At 38.9% G+C, this 17611-nt stretch overlaps 3 protein-coding genes across 3 annotated transcripts; 2 read left to right on the top strand and 1 right to left on the bottom strand.

Annotated features, from left to right (window-relative positions):
- The first annotated feature begins 1635 nt into the window (after positions 1 to 1635).
- Ack (activated Cdc42 kinase) lies at positions 1636 to 10632 on the top strand. The gene is made up of 4 exons (XM_034329013.2): positions 1636 to 2262; positions 3044 to 3586; positions 3671 to 6823; positions 7287 to 10632. The coding sequence occupies exons 2-4, from the start codon at positions 3063 to 3065 to the stop codon at positions 7384 to 7386; spliced, it is 3777 nt and encodes a 1258-aa protein (XP_034184904.2). The 5' UTR covers positions 1636 to 2262; positions 3044 to 3062; the 3' UTR covers positions 7387 to 10632.
- Positions 10633 to 10759: 127 nt separating this feature from the next.
- On the top strand, positions 10760 to 16102 carry LOC117606513 (uncharacterized). Its single transcript, XM_034329045.2, has 5 exons — positions 10760 to 12221; positions 13714 to 13883; positions 15599 to 15680; positions 15751 to 15797; positions 15939 to 16102. Exons 1-5 carry the CDS (start codon positions 11989 to 11991, stop codon positions 16100 to 16102), a joined length of 696 nt encoding a protein of 231 aa, XP_034184936.1. The 5' UTR covers positions 10760 to 11988.
- Positions 16103 to 16273: 171 nt separating this feature from the next.
- Positions 16274 to 17416, bottom strand: LOC117606516 (uncharacterized). Its single transcript, XM_034329051.2, has 4 exons — positions 17316 to 17416; positions 16990 to 17245; positions 16618 to 16819; positions 16274 to 16412 (listed from the first exon to the last, which is right to left on the bottom strand). Exons 1-4 carry the CDS (start codon positions 17382 to 17384, stop codon positions 16274 to 16276), a joined length of 666 nt encoding a protein of 221 aa, XP_034184942.2. The 5' UTR covers positions 17385 to 17416.
- Between the last annotated feature and the right edge of the window lie 195 nt (positions 17417 to 17611).

Genomic DNA, 17611 nt, shown 5'->3' with positions numbered 1-17611 from the left:
TTTTATTTATTATTTTTGAAAATAATTTTGTAATCCCCAGGATGATTTTCACCCTTAAAAAATTTTCAATTATAATTTTATCTTGAAAAAAAAAAGATATATATTCAGTGTGAAATAATGAATTATGCATTGAAGATCTGAATTTTGTTGACACCCTTACTTTTAATTTCTTTTCCATTAATGGTCATTTTCTGTTGCTGTTGCTGCTGCGGTTATGACTGCGTTTCACGAAAGCAGTTGCTGCTACAAGTCGATACCAAGCATGCGCTGTCATAATAAATTCACATCATTATAGTAATCTTGAAAAATCACGCATGCAATTTACTAATCTTTTAATCATTAACAGTTCAATAAATTCAACCATTTTATTAAATGTAATTTGAATTTTAAAAAAGTTATCTCGGCTCAGTCAGTGTTTTTTTTAATTATTCCTTTAGATGTTATTTTCCAATATGAAACAATTTTTTGTTTAAAAATTGGAGTATTTAATTTTAGTCGAAAGCACCCCATAAATTTTTGACAATTAGTTATACATATGTCACAAATGACCCGGCTGCGCTGTTTGAGTTGCATAAATTATGAAATAAAAAGTTTCTGAATTACTCCCATTATGATCGAAAAGAAAATCAGGTTAAGCAAGCTAAAGAACTGTACCAGTCGACGGTAATGTATTCACTTGACTTCATTTTGCATACAGCGAAACGCGTGTGCATCGGAGTCGAGACGTTTTCTTAAATGGTGCAACAAATTTGCAACCCGTCTCTGAATTATTGAACAGGCGTGACGCAACCGTGGGACGCGAATCGAATTCATTATCGTGCACAAAAGGCGGCCGAACGAAAGTATTAAAATGCAAACAGAGAGAGAAGGAGTACACACGAGCGATGTGGGTGACACAATAACGATAATCATCAGCTATATAATTATCGTCCTTGTCATTCACAGCTCGTATACTGGATCTGCGGGTCGAAGATGCAATTGAAATTGTATCGAAAGCGAAACTGCGGATGCACCAGTGAATTTCGTTGATGGTTGTGTTAATAATAAAACGTGTATACTTCTTCGAATCATATTTTCTAATTTCCTTATTTTACTTACTTAGTAATTATATCATTTATAAAAACCTTCATTTAAAGTTTCTTTTATTTTTATGTATTTACGACATGATGCATTCAGTAAAGAACGTTTAAAATTCCCGCGATCTTTGGTCCTTAACCATAGTGATAAAGCCCTACACTAGGAACGTTTTCATAATCCCACCAACCTCAAAGAAACTCCAATTACAAACATTCAACATCACATCTGTATCATGATACTTTACATTAACAACTATAAAAAGAAATTACTTAAAATTAATATTAAATATCTCTCAATTAAATTACAATATTTAAACATTCCCGCGTCCTTTCGTCCTTCCAATGCTCTTCCATCTAGTTACTTTTTCTTAATCACAAAAATCTTCAATATACTCAAACTAAATCCATCCCAAATACTCAAACATACCTCCAAACATCTTTTAATTCTTCAGACAACAAAACTATTCGTCAAATCTCTCAAGAACTCATTATTAAAGCAGTAAACGTTTCGTTGCAATTTACGGATTGATTTCTGCAATCTGCAAGGTAGCGCCATCTACACGAACAGTATCAAGTTTCAACCGTGCATAAGTCCGTGGCAGTAGGCGAATTTGTGTATCGTCGGACGGATTGGCGTTTCGTGTTGGTCGTGTGAAGTTTCAAAAAGCCGACGAAAATGTGGTGGACGCGTTTCGAAGCAGCGAACGAGGCGCGTCCGATCGGATTTATTTGAGAAGGGTCGAAAAGCGCGAACCCGTTTTAGGTTAAAACTCTCCGTTGTCGGGTGCATAACAATGCGTTGCGTGAGAAATTCGTACGGTGAAAGTCTGTCGGACGCCGTTCGGTTGGAAATCCAATGAAAAGAACATTGTTGCGAATCCTCTGTCTGCTACTCCTCCTTTTGAGCATCCTTTTTCTCGTGCGCGTCCCGTCTGCTCTTAACTCGCAAAGTAACAGACGAACAAGGAAGTGAAAAGGACGAGAAAAAAAAAAGAAATGTCAAGACTCCTCGAGTGGCGATGATTCTACTCGAATTTCATCGTCGCCTTCGTTGATTTTCATATAGTGTTTCCTCTTGTTGTCTACTCATCGAGACCGTAAACACACGGATTCCCATAGCGACGATCACGCACGCCGACGGAATGGAAACGTAACTTTTCTCGAGGCTGGTTTTTCTCGTTAAAAGGTAATCGATGTTTCCACCTCGTCAGGACCTCCCTTTTACTTAAATGGTTTCCCTTTCGACGGTTTTATCGTTCAAGGCGATAACCTTAACGGTTGACCCGAGACGAGTGTTGGCTTTGCTTTGATTAATTTTTTTTTTATCTGCTCGGTGATTGGGTTCGTGTCCTTCACGAAGATTTTTCCTCCTATACTTTCTTTTTTTCCAAGTCCACGATTGTATATCGTGTTCTTCTATCGTTAATGAATGATTGAGTGCTTTGTTCAATCATTTTTTTATGAACACAGGGTATATGCAGTGATTGCATGTTGCACATTCTTTCCTATCTGGCTGCAAAGTGCAATGGTGTACAAGTATTTGTACCGAATACTTGGTGTACGTGCAATTTATATTGCACAGTGTTTTTTTCTGTTTGTAGTCATGAAGCAATGCATGGCATGGCATGCGCCAACAGTGCTTCCACTCAGAGTTAAACATTATTTCATTTCCTGTTCAAGGGGAGACGAGAATGAATGATAAATGTATCTATTCCATTTCATATGCTCGGGCAATGGCTTTGGTACTAATTGTTTGAATACAAAAATAAAGAGAGTTGAAATTGTATGAAAGTTGTTTCCTTGTATTAATAACACCCACCTCCTTTACTACTGTAATATCTAAATAAATAAATTATTCTTTCTTTTATTTTGTTTTCTTCTATCCCTAGATATCCAAGAACTAATTGTTGGTAATTATTTATGTTAATTGTATTTATTCTGCAATTTAAAATATGAACTTTTTTTAGGATATTAGAACAATTGAATATGGCAGATGATGAGGGAACCGAATGGCTGCAAGAACTATTGCACGATGTTCAGCTCTCTCAGTTCTTCACCAGGATAAGGGATGATCTGCAGGTTACTAGACTGCACCATTTTGACTATGTGCAGTCAGAGGACCTTGAAAAGATAGGTCTAGGAAAGCCAGGCATCAGACGCTTATTGGATGCTGTTAAGAAAAAGAGGACCACACAATGGAAGAAAAGCTTAATGACTAAGATTAGACCTGGTAGCAGTACCAAAAGTAATAAAAGATCTTCTCAACCGGTTGAAGGTTCCTCTGTGTTAACATGTCTGATTCAGGACAAGGATGTGATGCTATCGATAAAACTGGGCGATGGCAGTTTCGGTGTTGTTAGAAAGGGAGAGTGGACCTCTCCTTCTGGTAGAGTGTTACCAGTTGCAGTGAAGGTTCTTAAAGCAGATGCTTTGACACAGCCAAGCGTCATAGAAGACTTTGTTTCTGAGGTCCAAGCAATGCACACACTGGACCATCACAATCTCATTCGGTACAGCTGTTAAAAACGGCGCAAATCGATTAAGTTAAACCTTTTCCAATAATTTTCACTAACACGTTCAATTATTGTTTTTAGATTGTACGGAGTGGTGTTGTCACAGCCAATGATGATGGTGACAGAACTCGCGCCTCTTGGAGCACTATTAGACTACCTGCGGAAACAGGGTGGTCGGATTTCAGTATTAACCATCTGCAATTACGCTTTACAAGTGGCCACTGGGATGGCTTACTTGGAAGCAAAACGTTTCTTGCATCGCGACTTGGCCTGCAGAAACGTTCTCCTAAGTACAGTGGATAAAGTGAAGATCGGTGACTTCGGCCTAATGAGGGCACTGCCTCAACAGGAAGATTGTTACGTGATGACTGAACACAAGAAAGTGCCGTTTCCTTGGTGTGCCCCAGAATCCCTGAAAGCCCGTCAATTCAGCCACGCATCGGATGTCTGGATGTTCGGTGTCACGTTGTGGGAGATGCTTACCTTTGGCGAGGAGCCATGGGTGGGTTTGAATGGGTCCGAAATCCTGCGGAAGATCGACAGAGAAGGAGAACGATTGCACGAACCAGAAGCAACGCCACCAGTAATGTACCAACTGATGCTGCGCTGTTGGGCCCGCGAACCATCGGAGAGACCGACTTTCGCATCTCTACGGACGTCCCTGACTGGGATGGTCCCGGCTGTAATGAAAGCGGTAAATCATTTCGAGGAAACTGATAAAATGACCATCGAACAAGGTGATCAGATAGTCATCTTGGACGGTCGACCAGAGAATTACTGGTGGAAGGGTCAGAATCAACGAACTTTCCAAATTGGACCCTTCCCCCGTTGCTTAGTCGATCCTATGAGGCGTAAGCAACCGGAGGACATCAGTAAACCGCTAGAAAATTCTTTTATTCATACGGGTCACGGTGCTCCCTTCGGCAAAAGTTGGGGCAGCCCTATTTACATAGACGATGTGTACTTGCGGAATCCTATGGAACCTCCCGACATCGTGGGGGTGGCGACAGCGCCAGACAGTCACTTGAAAAAGAAATTTTCCTGCGGCACACCGCGATCGAGAAAGCAGTTCAATTATACGAAACTTCAGAACGATATACGAGCTAGTCCTGTGAAGTCGACGAACACCTCGGCTCCGAGCAGCAGCCAAGAGGGTAGTTTGATCGATTTATCTCCGGAAGAGATAGTAAACACTAATGTAGCACAATCAGATACTGCCTGTCGGCGGGTGGTCAATATTCTTGACGAACCAATCGACGACATGGAAAGACAACAAACGAATTGGCAGGAAGACGATCCCCGGACCTACGCCAATTTCCCAGGGAACGTTGATCCTGCTTATTCGGACCCTTTTGACACGTCTTCGGTATTCATGAAACTTCCACACTCGAGATACTACAGCCACGTTCCATCAGATGTCAGCAGTCGATACTTCAAGACTCAGACGTATGGGAGTGTACAGAATCAAGACGCCAGTGGCAGCCAGAGCAGCGCGAATTACTTCGCTCCAGAATCTGGGTCAGACGTGAATCATTATTCTATAAACTTGAGTAAGGAGAACAGAAATGACAGTATTAATTTAAACGTGAACGTCGACTCTGAGGAGAACAACGCGTACAGTCAGAATCACTATACCGAAATAGACAAACCTAGTCCTCCCATGGCGAATTGGTCGAATTGGCCAGAGGATATGCAAACAGAGTCACAGACGTATGTAAATGTAACTAGCCGCAATGTGCCGAATACTGAAGTACCTCCCCCTCCGCCTGTCGCTCCCAACGAGAGTCCTGTAAAGCCAAAATCGAACCACGACCTAGCACAAACTCTGAGCGAGCTGACCATCAACGCGTGCAACGTTTCTCCCAAGAAACTAGACCCAGCTTTTCTAGCCGAATTGGAAAAGCACCTGGGCGAGAAAGAGGCGAGCAAGAATATGAACGCAAGTCAGCAGAATCCAGAATCTTCTGACTCTTACTCTTCTGTGAATAAGTTGCAAGAGAATACGATTCCGGCGTTGAGACCTCCACCTCAGTCTGCGAAGCCCAAGTCTCCTCAAATCGATTACAGAAGCAACAACCTGCCTAGCAAGGTGCAAAACTCCTGGCAGTCTAAGACTTCGAACATTCAACAACCTCGCATACAGCCTGCTGACCAGCAACGAGTCTTAGAGACGAGTACCGAGCAAATGGTCGGTCAGATTTGGCAGCAGGCACAGACATCCCAGCACAGCACCTATGGTAATACTCAGGCGAACTTGAACCTATTACAAATCGCGCCCAGTAACTTAAGTAACCAGTGCAACGTGTCCAAGACGAACTTCAACCACGGACAGAATTCGTTACCCACGGCTAGTCAGGCTGTCCACATTCAGAATCTTCCTCTGTCCAGTACGACCCACGGGATAACTCAGATCCAGAACGATCTCCAGCAAGCACACTCCAGCAACGTCGTCCCAAAGCCCGCCACTATGGTGTTCTCGGAACAAGTGTACGCAGAGCTGAAACAGACAGTGCCAAACCTGGAGCAACTGTCCCAGAACGAGTTCAATACTTTATACAATAAGACTGTCCAACAGAATATCCTCAGGAACCACTATGCTGCGAGTGGTTCGTCCGCTTCCAACTCCACAAGTAACCTAAGTCATAATCACCATCCGGAGGGGACGGCCGGCTCCTCTCAGGTCCGTTCTGGCCCGGCAAGGAATCTGTCGGTCCAGAGTCATCTCTGCGACTTCAGCCCCCACCTGAAACAACCTCCCGTGTACAATCCTCCTCCGCCAGCCTGGAGTCCCATGAAGTCTGTCCAAAACGGACTGGTGCAGATCCACAGTGTCGCGGCCAAGTCCAATTTAGCGAGTAATCTGGCGACTAATTCCAATCTATTACAACTAACGCACACGAACGTACCTCAAGAGGGCGCCGTGACGCCACAGACTTCCGTAACGCGAGTTCTGCCTCCTCAGATGAACGAGACGGTCGTTAATACTCAATTAGCCCCCTCCGCATCCGCGTACCCCTCCGGCGTGAGCCCCCCTCTGACGGCCGCATCACAGCAGCTGGTGATGTCCCTCAACGACGAGTTCCGTGCAAACAAAGTGATGAAGGTGCAACGAGAGGCGACCGACGCGTCGCAACAGGAAATACTCACAGCTCTGCAGGCCACTGGGTGGGACACTAATCAGGCAGCCAAACAGATCCTGAAGGACAGGCAGGCCAAAGTAGAGTCCCTTTTCAGGTACATTTGAACCGTTTGCTCTGCCTTTTAACAGCGAGATTGGGGGTCCAGGTAGTGACGAGTTCGAACAGGACACATTTTGATCAAAATGATGTACACTAAGGATGGGTATGACCAAACTTAAAATTAGTGTACACCAATGGTATTTGGTCCATTTTAGCTCTCATCCTTTCGATACTTCTAATTAAAAAAGATTGCAATTTTCTAAATTTATAGCTGTACATGTAGCACATCGTGTTCACAGCTTATTTAACATTCCATTCACTTTCTTTTCGTGAGTTTTCGCCCGTTTCTATTTACAGTTGCGTGAAGTTGGTAAAATTTCGTCATGTACTAAATGCTGTATACACACGACTGTTAAATAGATACTGCAAGGATTTTTTCTTAGTTGAAATCATTGAAGTGTGCAATAAACTGAATGATGTTAAAAATCATTATATAATTGAAACCATTGCAATTTCAGATTAGGCTTGGCAGACAGACAGCAGTGCGAGGGTGCTCTGAAGCAGACTGAATACGACGTAGATTTAGCGGCCTCCGTCTTGCTAGACCAGGTCAGATGAAGACAGACTCAATGCTACCCGTCACGAAACCATTACTTGAAAATAGTGTAAAATAACTGTAGCGATATATATACTGTGTTAAACGTAATGTATATTTATAAACGATAGCCGTTCACGCGTAAGCACGAAGCTACGGGCTACAGGCATAGAGTTAGACAAGCGTCTCTTTGATCGGATATTTGAAAAACTTGGAAAAATTGTACGATGATCGAGAAACACTAATTGCATTCCAGAAAAAAAGAAAAAGATATGCGCACTTCCGTAGCGAATCGTCTTGGACGTTGCTTTTGTGCCAGCGTGTAACTGCTCGACATCGAAGCGGACAGTTTTTCGATAAAGAGATGACTGAAGTTTTTTTTGACAATATTCTTATGAGTTATTGTCGAAAGAGTGTTTCTGTTTGCTTTTCTTGACATCGATTTGTTAATCTTTGTATGGGCAACCGGCTATCCATTTATTTATTAATAATTATGTTCTTTAAATATTCATTCAGTGGGTACTTGGTTATCCATACAAAGGCTGGCATGATAATTAGATTTTGAAAGTAGTTTTCATTGAAATTTTTGAGAAAATGTTTTTTAGTAGGATTTCTATTCAGTGAACACCTCTGTTCATTTGTGGTGAAAATAAAAGGATTTCTTCAAGAAATATAATTTTGAGAAGTCCAGGGTGTTTGATAAAGATGGCTGCCAATTAAAATGTGGGACCACTTTCTGAAACACCCTGCATTTCATTGAATATCATAACAATTTTTTCCATTGATGAAATTTTTGTACGTCTTCCTAAATTTTTTCATCGTATACCACAAATGAACAAAATAATTGTAACAAATGATACATTTTCGTCCAATAGTTGAGAGCTGAAGTTCTTCGCGTCAGTGAACTGTTTATAATTGAAGGTACGTGACCGGAAGTGAAACGGGTCACTGTGTTCCGTTCAGCCTTCTGGAATTCCATGTAAAAGAGAAGTCTTCTCTTATGTGTTTCATACATATTCATGACAGTATCACCGTGAAAGTACTCGTAAATTTTTTATGCGAAGTAGGAGAATAGAAATCGACAGTGTGGTCAGTTACGAGACACGAATTTAATTACTGCACAAATGATAAAAATGTTCTTTATTTTAATCTCCATTTTTTGACGCGAAGGCTTCAAATTCAAATTCAACGAACGACACTAGCGACACGGTGGAGCTTCCAGCAGGCACAACTCCACATAACCTACGTTTCGTCGGTACGAGTTGCGTTGCTATTGTTCAAAGCCAGCTCAGCCAAGCAAAAACAATATCTGAGCTGGCATAATTGCAGCCTTAAATGTTTCAGAGCACGATCGATCATGATTGTTTTCCAACGAAACGCGACGCAACGCCGGCTGACGAAAGCCTCGAATTCTTCGTAAAAACACGATTCGATTACACCCGGATAAGAAAATGTTGCGCGACAAAACGTTGAATTTTTGTAACTGTGATATGCGTTGCTAAAGGCTCTAGGCAGTACCGTTCAGAGGTAGAGATAGAAAAGAGAAGAACAGAGAACTTTCCTTTTCTCTGTTGTCCTTTCTTTAGGGATAGATGACTGTAGATGGCAATCGTGTGTCCAAGAGTGTACATAGCCGTTTCAGTGACTGAGTTAAGCTTATTTCTTTCTTTACTACGTTTATTTCCGCTCGATCGCGTGGCCAGAAACGATTTCGAGCGTAATTGGATCGCGTGCTTCAATTGTTTCGCTTAACTTTCGAGACAGAGAGCGTTATTTTATGCAGAAAGGAACAAAAGCAGCACTTTGTTGCAATTATTTGTTTGAATTCGCGCGGTCAGAGGGCGCTGTAGTATTAGATAGGTTAGGAACGCCCCTTGGGGGCGTGGCATCGACATGGTGGGGATAAAACAACACAGTATTTCCAGATGCTGTACTATAAATATATATTTTCCACTGAATCATTGGAGAAACAATCGCCATAATAATTATCTTGATTTTTCAAGAAATGCTGATTAATTTTAACAAAGTCCAAAATCACAGGTCTCACGGTTACACGAGAGATCATTATTGGAATTCCTTGCAAGAGCAAGGTTTAACTTCACAATCCTTTTACTAAGCATGATTCAGTCGAGATTCCTTTCTGCATAGCATCGTTCCAACTTACGAAAGCAGGAAACACTGTGATTGTCGAGAGCCACCCTTGTATTTTCTAAACGCCAGACAGAGTCACTATTTTTCTAGCCAACGGATAAAGAATATAGAACCAGTACACTGACAGTGTTTCCAAGTTTCTTGCCAAATCGATCGCGCCTCGATAAATTTCAATTAGTTGACGCAGCATGCATGAAAAAAGAGCGCACCATTGCAAAATCGAAAGTTCACTCTACTCGCGATGGTCCGCGCTCTATTGTAGGCTCTCTAATTTGCTCCCCGGAAGTCAGTCCGTTTTTTGATCTCCCTGCTGTGTATCAACGTGCGAATCCACACCATGGGGCCTCGGCTATCTTGGTCACCATTGTGGGCCCAGCAAATGTTTGATATTCACGAATAAATAACAGATAATGAATGAGAACCGGGTCTACTTTCATTCGCGTGAACAATTAATCTTCTCGAGGCTATACTTTTAATAATTTGATTCAATATCGTGCACCCATATTAGGCAAATTAATAAACTATTTAAATTTCATCAAAATATTTAAAAATATAGCATTCAGAAGTTAGTAATGTCATCGGGTTGGCGCTACTAGCGCCACCTATACCGCCAAAATGCGGCCCAAGTGTCTTGAAACGATATTATTAAAATTCCTAGAACATTGTATTGCTAAATAAGATCATATTGTGAAGGGTTAAACTGCTTCAAAGGGAAAGCAAGAAAAACGGAAATATACAGTCAAGGAAGGTTCACACTGTAAACGAGATCGAGGAAAGTGCCGGATGATTCCGGCTTTCTAGCGGTTTCAGTTTTCGATAGACCGGATCGATCTGTATCGCATGAATATTCACGATCACTAACGAAGAGCGTTTTCGTTGGATCGGTATTTTCATGGTTGCTAACGATCGTTGACTTTATATCGTCGCAAAGATACTGGAATATCGAATAGGATCTGTTCCCATTTTCTTTCAGTTACGAGATTAATTTTATCCAGCGTTCACTGCTGTCTTATTTGTGATCGTAGCGTTATATTACCTTTATAGCTGCCTTGTGATTTGATTGATATCTTCGATATTGTATTATGTTTACCGACCAATTATATTTTGTATACTGATTTCACTCGTGGTCCTTCATTCTTCCTCGTTATTTATCATTTTCTTCTTTTTTATTCTTATTTTGCAATGAAAATCTGAATTTTTAATATTTTATTCTTTCGAAATTTTAGGAAACATTTTCTTTGAAGTTCCATTTTTTAAAAAATTGTTGAAAAATTTTATTATTTAATTAACGAAGCTTTCAAATATTTAAATTCCACAGAAAAAAATTCTAATACAGCTTTCTGGAAATGGTAATCACGGAATTCAGTTTCAGTCTCGTCGGTTCCGTGCACCTGACACCATCCATCCCGCTAAAACGCGGCAGTAACGCAACTTAATCGACTCGCCCGAGGTATTATTCGATTTAGTTGAGTGGACAACGTCGTTACACACACGTTCGATATAATTAAGCGGGAATCGGTTTGACGATTGTTTCTTCGAATGGCCAATGAAATTCTATTGCGCAATTATCTACCATGGGAATTCGAACGAATGAAAGAAATAATGAGCGACTGAAAGAATGTCATCGGTTCTTTCCTCAGATATACTTTTAACTAGCTAATAAAAACGAACGTTACTCTCGATTTTACGCTTGATTTATGATTTGTGCTGTTTCGGAGGTACTTGTTGGACAATTCTTTGACAAAAGTAAAACCTTCATTAGGATTGAAAAAGTCATAAGGTAACCATTATTAAAATTGAGAAAAGTAATATTAAATGAAGAGCAATTTTTATTATTTTGTAAATACAAAAAATATTACATATATAGAATTTAAATAAAAATAAAAATTGATTAGATCATGTGATCCCCCTCCACCCACACCTCAGGTAATATATCACCAGGTCAATAGTGCTGGCCGAAAACAAGGCGTTTAAGGGTGGGGTAGATCCAATTACAGGTGCAATGGATAAATATCACGGTGCACCAGTTGTAGAAGATGGTGGGGTTGGCGCAGGCGTGAAAGTCTTCGGTTTCACTTGTCTTCGAGATCGGCATCTACCTGTGGCTGGTAGAAGAGGAAAAACAGTGAAGCCCGCGGTTCCAAGCTGACCGAACGGATCCACAAGCGAAATCGTGCTCGTGGCGTACACAATGCGACACCGGAAACGGACAAGCTCGCTCTCGTTGCGATAGAACCGCGAACGAATAAGAGTTGAAGCTTCGAACAGTCATCGAGTGTGATCTCGTGGTGTTCCCACGTGTTAAATGAAGTTTCTACATTAAAAATTTATTTAAAAAGCAATAAAAAAAAAATAGAAAAAATAAAATATTTATACAAAACTTAGAATTCCATCCAGATTTGAAAGACAGATTTTCGAGGATCTCGATAAAATATTTGGAAAAAAGGCAGAAGTGCGACGGAAATCGCCGAGACATGAAAATGCCAGCAGAGTCCTCGATTTATTGGGATTCGGTTGGTTCCCAGCGCTCCACATCCGGCGGCAGTACCGGAAGCGCCAGCAGGCACTATGTGGACCCGTGGGACCTGGAGAACTACGCGTACCTGCGTCGCCACAGCGTTGCTGGCCTGACGCAACAGGCGTCGCGACACCATCGGCATCAGGCACATCGTATGTCACAAGAGTCTCGCGCCCATTCTGAATATTGGTAAGTGACACTTGATCACCTGTGTAAATCGATGAAATCGATACGATACGATCGGCTAAGAAAATAAATCAAAATGATCCAACAAATATACAGGGTGTTCCAAAATCTTGGAAACAAAATATAATGGCCCAAATTGAAGGGGCCTAATCTCCTATTTGACCCAAATTTTTGGAAAAATGAAAAACTAGAAAAAGAAAAAAAATGGGAAATTGTGAAACCAAAAGTTTATGGAATAGAAATGATTTAACATGAATAATTCATCGATCTTAAGTCGATTGCATAAAGAAACTCGTCATATTGTTTACGAACGTAATATTTGCCTCTTCCTTTTTTTTTTTTTCTTTCGTTCACAGTCTGTTTAACCTAATATATTTTTCATGGCTTGCAATTTGCTCGCGAAGATCGTATCGGTGGGCGCGAAGTAGGCCATGCTGTGTTCTTGAGCGTTGCTCTCTTGTAATATTTATGTACTTATTACATTAAACTACACCTTCACTTCGCTCGTCTCTATCTCTTTCTAAAGAAACGCGTTCCTTTTTCAAGACGTGCTGAGATATAATAGTATAAGTGAGAATATAAACATTATTCAATTTTTGCAATCATTAATTGTGAAAATAAACACTTTCTAGTTTTTAAGAAAACATAGGGAGGGTTCAAATCAAATGGAGGAGGTGATTTGTAGGTTGTAGTGAAAAGTAATTAATTTTAATTTCAGTTCATTTCAAAATCTTAAGTACTTAATTTGATCAAAAGATAATATTTCATATGAGAAAGTACCATTATTAAAATTTCATAAACTTCCATCTTAAATTGCAAATGATGTTATGTTTGCTCATAAGAACATTGAATAGTCAAGGTTCATCAATCCCCTGACCTAACATTTCACCCAATGATCCTATTTTTAATTTTCATTTCTTTCTTTTTAAATTATGCGTAAACGTACTTGCATAATAAAGCTGACCACAAGTCGGTGCACAATTACACGACGATTTAATTGCCGGAAAGAGACACTTCCTTTAATCGTAATAGGCATTCATCAACGATCCAATCATGGTGCATTGAACCCCATAGCTGCGTTTAAATCGATCATTCGAAACGAGTCGGTGAAAGGCGGGGTCTCTTGAGTCGTTTCGCGTTGCGAGCACGGCTAATTTGCCGATTTTCAAGCGAAAAATCACGGGAACGCGCGATTAATGATAATAAACTGAACCCGCCTCGAGCTAGAGCTAGAATTTAATAGCGAACATGTAATCTATCCTCTAGTACGATAGAAACTACCATAGAAATCAATTTAATGATCGCTATACAGATAATTGCTGAAATAAGAAAACTAACTTCAAAAAAAAAAAATAATTAGCCCCTTTATAATTAGAAATATTTGATAAAATATGTTAAATGATGTAGGTTGAGGGTGATGAACTGTTGCCATTTATATGTTGGACAGATACTAATTAAGGGACTAATTAACAAAAGAAATGAACGAACATTGTAGGTACTCGTCGTCTACAAGAGAACCGGGGTACGTAGCACCAGCTTTCGTGGAAGAATTGTACTGTGGACCAGTCAGGCCAACGAACAATAGTTGTTATTATCACCAGCCGATCTACGAGGACGAGGTACCGGATTACGTCGCCCCGTTTCCGGTCTACGCGCCTCTCTCCGGTAAGATTAATTGCTTTTTCCCTGAAAGTACTCCCTGGATATCGAATCGAGGCTCATGCAGTAAATTAGAGGCGGGGAAACAACGGAAACTGTTTTCACTGAGAAAGCTAACTACATGCTGTTTGATATATTCTGGAATATACCACTTTCGTAAATAGTCCGTGATGATTGATGGTGTTGATAGGTAGCATAAAGTGTAGAACAGGTTTTTTGGTAGTTTAAGGCAATAGGAAATTTTGTAATAGATATCATTTAAAGGATATGCATAAAACTCCAAATGATACCTATTCATTACAAGTGTCATAAACTAAATGTCACAAGGGACAATAATCGTTGCAACCGAACATTGTCCATTGATTGAAAGCTTATCGACGATTCGTCACGCGTTGCAATAACTCGACCACGATTTCTATCTTGTCCTAGAAAGCCTCTATCGCCGTGACGAATCGTCCTTTATACGCTTCTGCGACGCGTTATTATTATTACTATTTCCAGTAGCTTTCGAGCGTCCCTGCTTTCTCCTGCAAATGCTAAATCATCCATGCGAATGACATTTGTATTTTCAATGGGAGGATACAATGGGAAATTCATTAATTGCACAATTGTGGGAATCGGTGACATGCATTAAAGGAAAGGAATTCAATTTTCTGTCTTTTTACTTATGGCCTCGGAATGTTTCAAATTTCAATAATTAAATCTTAACGATCGAATAGCGCGGTCTGTGATTACATAGCAGGTGCCATAAAAGGTAGACGGTCTCATGGAATACCAGTTGATACTTTTGGTAAAGTCTGGTTCCTTACTGTCGGCCATTAATGGCGATCGGCCCTGAAACGGAAGTGCATTCCTCGAGGAAACGCGTGCGACGCGCCAGCACATGCATCGCGAAGCTGAAGCGCGAATTGCATAATGTTTTCGAATCGCAACACGCAATCGTGTCGCAACGTGTGCAAGAATATCGATTAACGAGGAGAAAACGAGTTTGATACTGTCGATTTTCAATCACAGACAACAAAATATATCTATTCATAAATCAGCTATAATAACTCTCGTGTGATCGCGACGATTTCCACGTCCTCGTTCCGAATTGCATAGAAGAAGGCGTCGGTGGGTGTCCAACCCACCCATTTCCTTAATAATTTATTATAGTCGAGTCCAGTAATTTATTATCACTTCGTTATAATAGAAAATAAATATATTCTTTTCTTTTTGAAAAAATATACAAAATTACGTGACCCAACGACCACAATGCAAATGAATTGTTTTTGACTGACCACAGATGGTCTGATACTACTTTCACAAGGAAAACAGACTTTTGTTATGTAAGTGCGTATTGTAAATTAGACTTTTTATGGGGGAACCATTTACCAACAACCAGAAAATTGATTGTTTAGCGTTGATAAACAGATGGAACGTAGATAGTTTGTTTTTGAGAAAGTTACCTCCGCTGTACAAAATTGGATCGGATGTGAAGTTTCGTTTGGCGGCTTTCTCTTTGAAAGTGATAAAATATAGGTATTTTTGTATATCATTTTTCAACATTAATACATGAAGACATTCGTAGCTTTCTGTTTTTAATTATCAATCTGTACGGAATTATTTATAGAAGATTTTATATTTTAGAAACAGTTACTACACGTTGACCTGATTTTCAGGTTTTCACTAATTGAAAATTAAAATAAGCTGATATGTTTCTATTTATATTTTCATTTCAGAAGTGAGACATGGTAAATATGTGGAAGACCACAGGCGGCACAGGCACAGATGCAAATCTACGCCAATAAAAGATACTCATAGGTATTTTCAATTCTAATTTTCAATCAATTTTTGCGTACAAAAAAAATAATTGCAAAGTATCTTTCTCAAGGTCTATGTATGTGAATCATATGCCACCAATGGATACAGTGGAATTAGGTAAATAAATAACAATTTATCAACAAAGCATAAATTAATAATTTATTTTTCACTTCAGTTGTATTTGTTATAAAACAAAGTTGCTAACTTAACTTTTCTTTGGTTAATTACTGTAATTTATTATTATTTTATTTTCGGTAGATATTCAAGAGCATCATCCGCGAACAGAATATCGTTCATTGGAACAAGAAGAATGTATGATGCACATTGTACCGCCCCCGCATCTCGATTTGAACACATATGGACATTTAAAGATTGATTATACAAACAGCTGGAACTCATTGAATCGTAAAATTAGTAAATAATTTTGACAGAAAGAAAAGAAATTATAATTGTAAATTAAACTCAAGGATCTTAAACATTGAATAATATTATCTATTTAAGAATTTCTGAATCGAACCAAAAATTGTTGCTAGTGTAAGATAAGAAACAAGTATAATTAGTTTTATTTCAACGTAATTGATAGTGATTTTGTTTTAAACAATATCGAATGTAGCTGTTCTGTCTTCAGAAAACAATTTCCTCTTCTTGTTTCCCTGACTTTTACTTCCGGTGGATTCGTTTTTAATATCCATCAGGTTGCTCTTATGTCTTTCTATATTTAATTCTGGCCACCTTGATTTGTAATATATTATTTATGATCATTATAATAATTAAATGTTTGATTTTATGACAATATTTTATTGTAAGTGCAATTTAAAATAAAATGTTCATGATACGACATTGGACATTTATTTAAGGTAAGAATTTAAGCAATATTTTTAACAATTGAAAGAAGTTAATACTTAAAAATTAAATAATTAGCAATAAATGATATTACCTAAAGCAAGAAGTATTGTTTTTACTTTTAACAAGATTTTTTGGTTTAGTAGTATTCTTCTTAGTATTTTGCAATAACATTTTATATCTTTGTATTTCGTCAGAATGTTTCTGTTTTAACAAAGCTATATCCTCGTTGTGTTTTTCTTCTTGCATCGACAATTGAGCCTTCAAAATTTCAATTTCATCTTGTAATTGATATGCTATGTAATAAACAACTCAATAATAATATCTAACCAACAAAAATTAACAAATTATAAAAACAATAAAAATCTGTAAATATTCAGAACAAAAAACCTTAGAGAAATTAATAAAATATTTATTTAAAAAACTTGAAAAAATTGAAATAATATTAACAATAATATTAACATACTTCGCTCGTCATTTGCATTGCGTTCAGAATTAATCAGTCGCAAGTGATCGCATTGTTCTTTCAAATCTTCGATCGTCTTAAGAAGACCTTCCTTCTCTGTTTGCAATGCCACTATTGTAGATTTGCATCTTCTTTCCAAAAGTAGATAAGTCCTGGACAATTTTTCTAAATTCTCCCTCATTCTTTCCGAGCGTTCTTTCTCCATTGTCATAGTTTCGTCTTGTATCTTGCAATAAGCTTTTAAAGCTACGTACGCCTGTCAAAAATGAAAAAATTTACAAAATAATTGATATTTTAAATAAAACAGAGTGAATAAATTCCCATACGTCGCGAATTCTTCCAAATTCCTCGAGAATTCCTTGAAACTCGTAGCTTACGTACTCTTCGACCTCCATCTTGGAAGCTTCGAAGCTTCCAAGATTTTTAGCTCAGACTCGAACCATGGGTTTGTGTCCAATACTTCGATAAATTATACTTTTGTTTTTATCAAATAAAATAAATAATCGTTGGAAAATCAATTTTAATTAGTATAATAATTAAAAATCGGAAATAAAATTGCCATAAATTTCCAGCCCTCTAGCGGCAAAAATTTCAACTAAATTTCGAATGTCGAATTAGCGCC

This window comes from Osmia lignaria, chromosome 8, assembly GCF_051020975.1.
Source record: "Osmia lignaria lignaria isolate PbOS001 chromosome 8, iyOsmLign1, whole genome shotgun sequence".
NCBI classification, from domain to species: Eukaryota; Metazoa; Arthropoda; class Insecta; order Hymenoptera; family Megachilidae; genus Osmia; species Osmia lignaria.
The sequence above is the reverse complement of the archived record's forward strand: the minus strand, read 5'-3'. Positions and strand labels throughout refer to the sequence as shown.